The sequence below is a fragment of the Chaetura pelagica genome, unplaced genomic scaffold (assembly GCF_000747805.2).
Source record: "Chaetura pelagica isolate M959 unplaced genomic scaffold, ChaPel_1.0 scaffold405, whole genome shotgun sequence".
Classification (NCBI taxonomy): Eukaryota; Metazoa; Chordata; class Aves; order Apodiformes; family Apodidae; genus Chaetura; species Chaetura pelagica.
In genome coordinates this window covers 844,295-850,776 of record NW_009953489.1, presented here as the reverse complement: position 1 = coordinate 850,776, position 6,482 = coordinate 844,295, and the positions used below count along the sequence as shown (strand labels likewise).

General features: G+C 36.7%; 1 protein-coding gene across 3 annotated transcripts in view; it reads right to left on the bottom strand.

Moving 5' to 3' along the window:
* The window catches only part of MAPKAP1 (mitogen-activated protein kinase associated protein 1), an 85,052-nt gene extending 79,312 nt beyond the window's left edge, over positions 1-5,740 (bottom strand). For all 3 annotated transcript variants that reach the window (XM_009998813.1, XM_009998815.1, XM_009998814.1), the window contains exons 1-2: positions 5,417-5,740; positions 1,315-1,404 (exon numbers count right to left, since the gene is read on the bottom strand). In XM_009998813.1, the coding sequence (XP_009997115.1) occupies positions 1,315-1,404; positions 5,417-5,675 (349 nt within the window). In that variant the 5' untranslated portion in view covers positions 5,676-5,740. The remainder of the gene's footprint in view (positions 1-1,314; positions 1,405-5,416) is intronic.
* Positions 5,741-6,482: the final 742 nt, after the last annotated feature.

Below are 6,482 nucleotides of genomic sequence, written 5' to 3'. Positions count from 1 at the left end.
AGCAGGAAACAAGATCCTGAGGGCAACTCAGTGTAAAGAAATATCAAGCGGTGTCTAGGCAGGGATAAAGAACAAAAGGAGAATTGCATCATCATTGGTCAAAAGCTATAAAATATTGAGCATAAAGAGTTGGAGGCTATGTTAGATTAAACTTTAAAACCTACAACTCTGCTTATGGAGGTAGAAAGGTAAAAACATTTAGAAGGCATTAAGAGAGGTTCCAACCACAGCTGAACACTGTGCTTAAGGATTAGTGCAGCTGTGGTGCTCAGGTGAGAAGCTCTTCACTCCTCTCAAAAAAAGCTATTACAGAGCTGGAGAAGGTTCTGCAAACAGGCAGGAAGATACAAGGATTTAGGAAAAAAAGAGATTACACAGGGACCTAATTAAGATATACACAAGTTTGGAAAGAAGCAGACATGACATACCATACAAAAGTTTGAGTGCACATCAAATACAACAGGAATAAATACTGGCTTGAGCTACGAGATGAGAGAATTGAGACAGGTTTTTCAGTTCATGTATCATAATTTAAACTACATAGAACATTCAGGCAGATATATTGAATTATATAATTAAAAAATGAATAGTATATTTTTTGAGATATCAGCAGTATTAGCTTATCAAGCCTTTCCTTGGAAAGCTAAGGCAGCATTCATTATGCTGTCAATTGAGTAGATCATAAATACACACTATTTCTTAAGATTTTCCCCTTATGTAGAAAAGTAACCACAAACGTATATACCTATAAAAGTAACCTCTGCAAAAGTCTTCATCACATCTGGTACACCACATGGCCTAGGAAACAGCCAGAGTCCCAACGACATGGAGATAACCACCCTGTCTTTTGGATGCAGACCCTGGCCCATCACCTGCACCCAGCACCTCCTGGTCCCTGCGCAGCGCCCAGTGACCCAAGGCTTCGCTCCCTCCCGCTCCTGCTCCCTGGGACAGCAGAAGCTTTATAAGACAGTTATGCTACAAGATGACAGCACACACAAACACTGCATTAATACCTTATATTGCAAAACATAAAGCAGCCAGTCTAATCAGTTCAGACCAACAAACTAGATTTTAAACACTTTCTTTACTTTGCCTTTATCTTGGAAGGCTCCAGTCAGAGCCAAAACCCAATGAGACGCCTGCGGCCCCAGCCCCCCCGTGGGAAACAGAGCAGGGGAACAGAAGGCAAACACAATCATTTGTACCTCCTCTATCCTTGGAAAGCTTTAGAGAAAAATCAAAAACTGGAAATGTTGCAACCATCAAAAGCAGAAATATAAACAGGAAGAAAATAGATTTTTTTTTTTTTACCTGAGTAAGAAGTATTTCTGTCCTTCCACTGAACATTTTTGCACTTTATTTGATTTTGTCTCTCTTTCCGCAGCCGTTCTAGTCTCTGAGCTTGAAAAGAAATATTATAACTATAAGTTTGTCAATGAAAGTTTACTATAAACAAAGACATAATTAACTACCTTTATATGAATAAAGATGTTTTATACTGCATATGTAGGGGAAAAAGTAATAAAATTTTAAAGGTGGCACCCCTGAAAAGCAAATACCAACAAAAACATGAAAATGTTCTTGATTTATAATTGAAATTAGAGGATATAAAACATTAATAGAGATCATAAAGATAGTATTAACATGGAAGAGAATAATAAAATGTGAAAACTTCTGTGATTAATATGACATTTCATTATATAAATCATTAATAACGGTCTTAAAGGAATTTTAATGCACAAATGAACTGAAGTGAATATTACATTACAGGAATAAAATTACTGTTATGAATTACTCTACCCGTTTCAAAAATTAAAGATAAATGAACTCAGACTAGACTATTAAAGTTTTAAATATAAAATCCTTTATCTAAAAATCATGAAAATTATAAAATGTCAAAGCTATATAAATTAGCATAGCTTTTTCTTTAGTGTGCTGGAACAGTTTATAGGTAGTAAAACAAATGATTTGTATCTTCACAACATTAGTCAAATCCTAAAATGAATATAATATTTCTTTATGTATATTTTGACTCCATGTTCAAAATACAGTTTGAAAAAAGCCTCAAGTAGTTATAATGTCAAAAACTTTCAAGCCAGGGTACCAGATTAATAACTTAAATTTTCTGCTACCAGCAAGATCTCCCTCAGAAAATGGTCAACCGAACCTGGCAGAAGACACTCAAGACAATGACCACAAGAAATAACTGATGTTCTGAAGTGTCCACTCAAAATAAGAAAGCAGATTAGACTGGGAAGTAGGGCTAATAATGTTGATCATTGAAGGAAACAATTTGCTGGATATAGTAGCAATTTTGATGTATTGAGATCATTAATTAACTAAAATGGATTTGTAGAAGAGATTCTAAAATTCTAAATTATTCTGACAATTTTTAGATACAATTTGAGCTTCCTGAGCCATTTCACCAATTAAAAAACATTAATAATATTTTATATTCCCCCTATTATTATTCTTTTACATTTAGCCTTTGAACTAAATTGTGAATACAGAAGTTAATTTTTTTGGTCCCATAAAAACTGAACTGTTGAAAAAAATCCAACAACTTTGAGGTTTAACAGCTGTAACAACAGCCTGAGGTGCAAACACATAGGAACTGTCATGCCTACATCCCAGTTAAGTCAACATGAGGTTAGTGCCTAAATACCTCTATGTATCTTACACTCTTAATGAAATAAGATGTATCATCACAGGTATGCTTAAATACTGGGTAAAAAAACTTTGTAGTGTAGGTCTTTTATTCTGAAAGAAAAAGCCTTTTTTATTTTTCCAATTACTGTCCAGACTGCAGGTCAAAATTACCTTCCAAAAACCTTCTTCCCATGGGTCATCATAAAGTATGATAGATTCATATGCAAATGATGGATGAAGAAAAACACATATATAAATAAGTACAACACCTGTTTTAATCCTACCTGATGTTTTCAGCCCTTGTCCAAACAAACACACTGGAGTGCAGTGACCATCTCTACCACCTCCACCCTATTCTACTCTCTACATTTGGCCACAAATTATCATTTACCATGGGACTGTATTACTGCAACTCCAAGTTAAATGGAATGATCAGCACCTATTAGAAATCTGAATTATTTAAGGTTCATTCCCACAAGAAACATGTTAGTTTGAAAGCTTTCTGTGTGAAAAATGTTACTGACCAAGTGCAGTTCTTGTTTCATTAACTATTAGCAACTAGATGAGCCTTTGTTTCTAGTCACGTGGGTTGGGAGAACTTTCCTGCTGTCCCACATCCCCAGCACTCTGGACAGAGCAGGCAATGAGGAGATGGAGCCCAAGCCCAGCCCTGACCCAGTTGGCTCCTGGAGAGCAGGAGGCAGGATTCCAGGGCAGCCAGCCCCGTGCCTGGCACACCCACTGCACATCCCTTCCAAGACTAAGGGGGAACTTTGATACTAGAATGCACCTAAAGTTAATTTCCAAATTTGCATACCTACAAAAACCACCTATCAACCAACAATGCTTAGCCTCTGCAGAGATGGTTGAGTCTTCTACAGTAACACATTATTACTACAATTTATGAAAGAGATATTATCCTAGTAAGGTACTTATTATAAAAAGACTTTTGCAAAAGCTAATCAGGATCTACTCCATCCAAAACCAATGGTTAAAGACAGCAGAAGCTATTTTATTCAGCAGGGTATAGACCCAAAGAGCATAAAAAAGAGCTTGCAGGCTAAAGTTGGCAGCTATTACCTGTTGATACACAAAAATATACTACCTTCTCTTTCCAAACCTAAAAACCATTACTTGATTTTCCAAGAACAAATGTTCTTGCTCTTGTTAAATATATTCAAGTAGTTATGGATTAAGTAAAAAAAGAAGTGACCTTACATTTGCCCACTTTAGGAGCAAAAATTTTAGATTTCACAGGTACTGAGTTTTTGTACTTATATATGAACAGTTTGTTCTATGCACATATAAATCTTCCATCAAGAACTTAGATGAGCACTTGTGTAATGCAAAAAACATTTAGATTAAAATAGTTAATTTTCTATTTCATTTATTCTTTTTCCTGTATTTTTGAACAGGGTTCAGTACTGATCAACTTGCATTCTTTGTGGGCATTTTTCCACCCCACTCTGTCTCAAATAATAGCCCAATTGCCTTGACACCTGCATTAGGTTCCTGGCAGTACCAGTGCAAACAATGGAACACGCTAGATGACAAGAAGCAAAACCTGGCTCCTCCACAGACTGCGTGTCCTGACCTTTGTTCTAGAATATACCACCAATTGGAAACAGAAATGGTTTCAATCCATAATTTAATTGGAGATTATTCTATCAGCCACTTGGTGAAACTATCCATCACAATTATTTTTTGAGTAATTCTATAAACATTTAAACTTTGCCTCTCCTTCCGCATAAACTGTACCATCAAACTAGACAAGACCTCCAGGACAGCGTGAGGCTGGCACACCCTGCTTTTCACTGTGCCTTACAGGCAGTTGCAGCTACATACTCAGCTTATTTCCAAATCCTACTCTTCCATCACAAGAGATCAGTGCCTTGTCTTTCTGTAAGTTTTGATAACCTACTTGTAAAAGGTATTCAAAGATACTAAATGTCATACAACCTTTTACTTAGGTAGAGCAGAGATGTTTTTTCTGAGCTCTAGGTGGTGTTATAATACCTTCAGAAATAATTTGAAAAAAAAATACACTGTAACACAGAAAAGAAATCAGTACTGACCACCCCACACTAGCTTTTTCAAATCTATTTTATACCCAGAACTTCTGATTGCAGCATTCCTTGGGAATAAGGAGTCTAAAAGGAGTCTAAATATCCCTCAGATGAAAAAAGTAGGACAGTTTTCTTCCAGTCAAGACAGTGTGATTTCAGAAGGTGTACACCCTTAAGCTTCCTACTTTGGTAACTTAAATCCTACCTCAAGATTCTTCTCAGAAATAAAATTTCAGAAGACAAAACACATACAAACCATTCACTTTGTTGGCTTGCACCAAACTTCATTCCCCTCTTTTATAAAAAATAGATTTGATGCGTCAGTAGGTAAATTTTCTCTGAAATAACTATCCTGTTCAAAAGTTAACATCCCTCCAGACATTAACAATAGAAATATCAGAGACTGTTCAGGTACTTTGGATTTAAACTTGATGTCTTTACAATTTACAATTTTTCATTTATAAAACGGACTATCCCAACGTCCCTCTGCACATGAATACACAAAACAGCCATTAAAACTCAGCTGACAGCACACTGACTGAATCATTGCATGTCCTTGTATAAAAGGGTCTTGACATCACAAATGGAAAAGTTTGACAGACACCTCTCTAGTCATGCTTCGATTTGTCCATGCAAGCCTGGCTAAGAGAAATTGAACTCAGAAGATGAATGTTATCTTGGCTGCAACCTTCACCTACCTGTGTTTGATCGTCTTCTGATTCCAAAGTCCCAGCTTGAGGTAATATCAACTGATTGGGAGTACACGTAGCCCTGAGTCTCACCATTGCTCCCCTGTGTTTCTGACCCACTGTCCCCATATGCTGATGAGGGATTAAACTTCTCAAGGTCGACATCATGATCTATCAGGACCATTTCACACATCCCTGTGTCATCACTGGTCACATGTGACTGCCGAATATGAGCAAGAATAATTGTTGGGTTGTCCAGGAAAGCCATTCTGTCCACAAGGCCACCACTTCACTCTACTATCTCCTCTCCATCTTGTTTCATGGACACCCGTACCTAGAAATATAACATACACAGCATTTTAGGAAAAAAAACCCAAACAACCACAAAAAAACCCCAATCAAAACCCTGATTCAGAAAGGCTTATCTTTCAGATGCACAAAACCCAGCTGACTCAGTTTTGTACTATGAATTATTTTAATTTTGCTCCAGTTTGCTTAAGTTACAGTGTTTGCTGAGATCCACTTAAAGAACAGGGATTTTGAAAGACAGCTTGAAACCTGAATTCCGAGACAACAGAACACAGTAGACACCTACAGACAGGTCCCATTATTGTCCAAGTGGTTGCTGCAAGGCAAAACATTCCAGGAGCTACACACAGAAGGACAGACATAAAACACACACTAGACACATCTGTCCATTCAAATTAATAAATTTACAAAATCAGATAGGGTTTTGAATTTCTTTTCACCCATCATATGAGTGTTACTGTTTTTCTTCTGTGTCTACAAACCAACTCTTTGATTACTTTATTATAGACCCTCTTCAGTTTTTGCATTTCCAGAAAAAACTTTAAACATTAAGAGATTAATATCTCAGGGCAGGATATTGAACATCTGCGTGGCACTTCATACAGGGCAACTGTTGTAATACAGAAAAAGCTCCATGATCATAGACCACATGCCTGAATTCTTAAGCACTTTAACATCAGTAATTGCCACTTACCTAAAATATTTCATTCAGAGTACTCCAGCAGCCTCAAAGCAAAGCAGAGGGCAAAAAAAAGAAAAGAAAAAA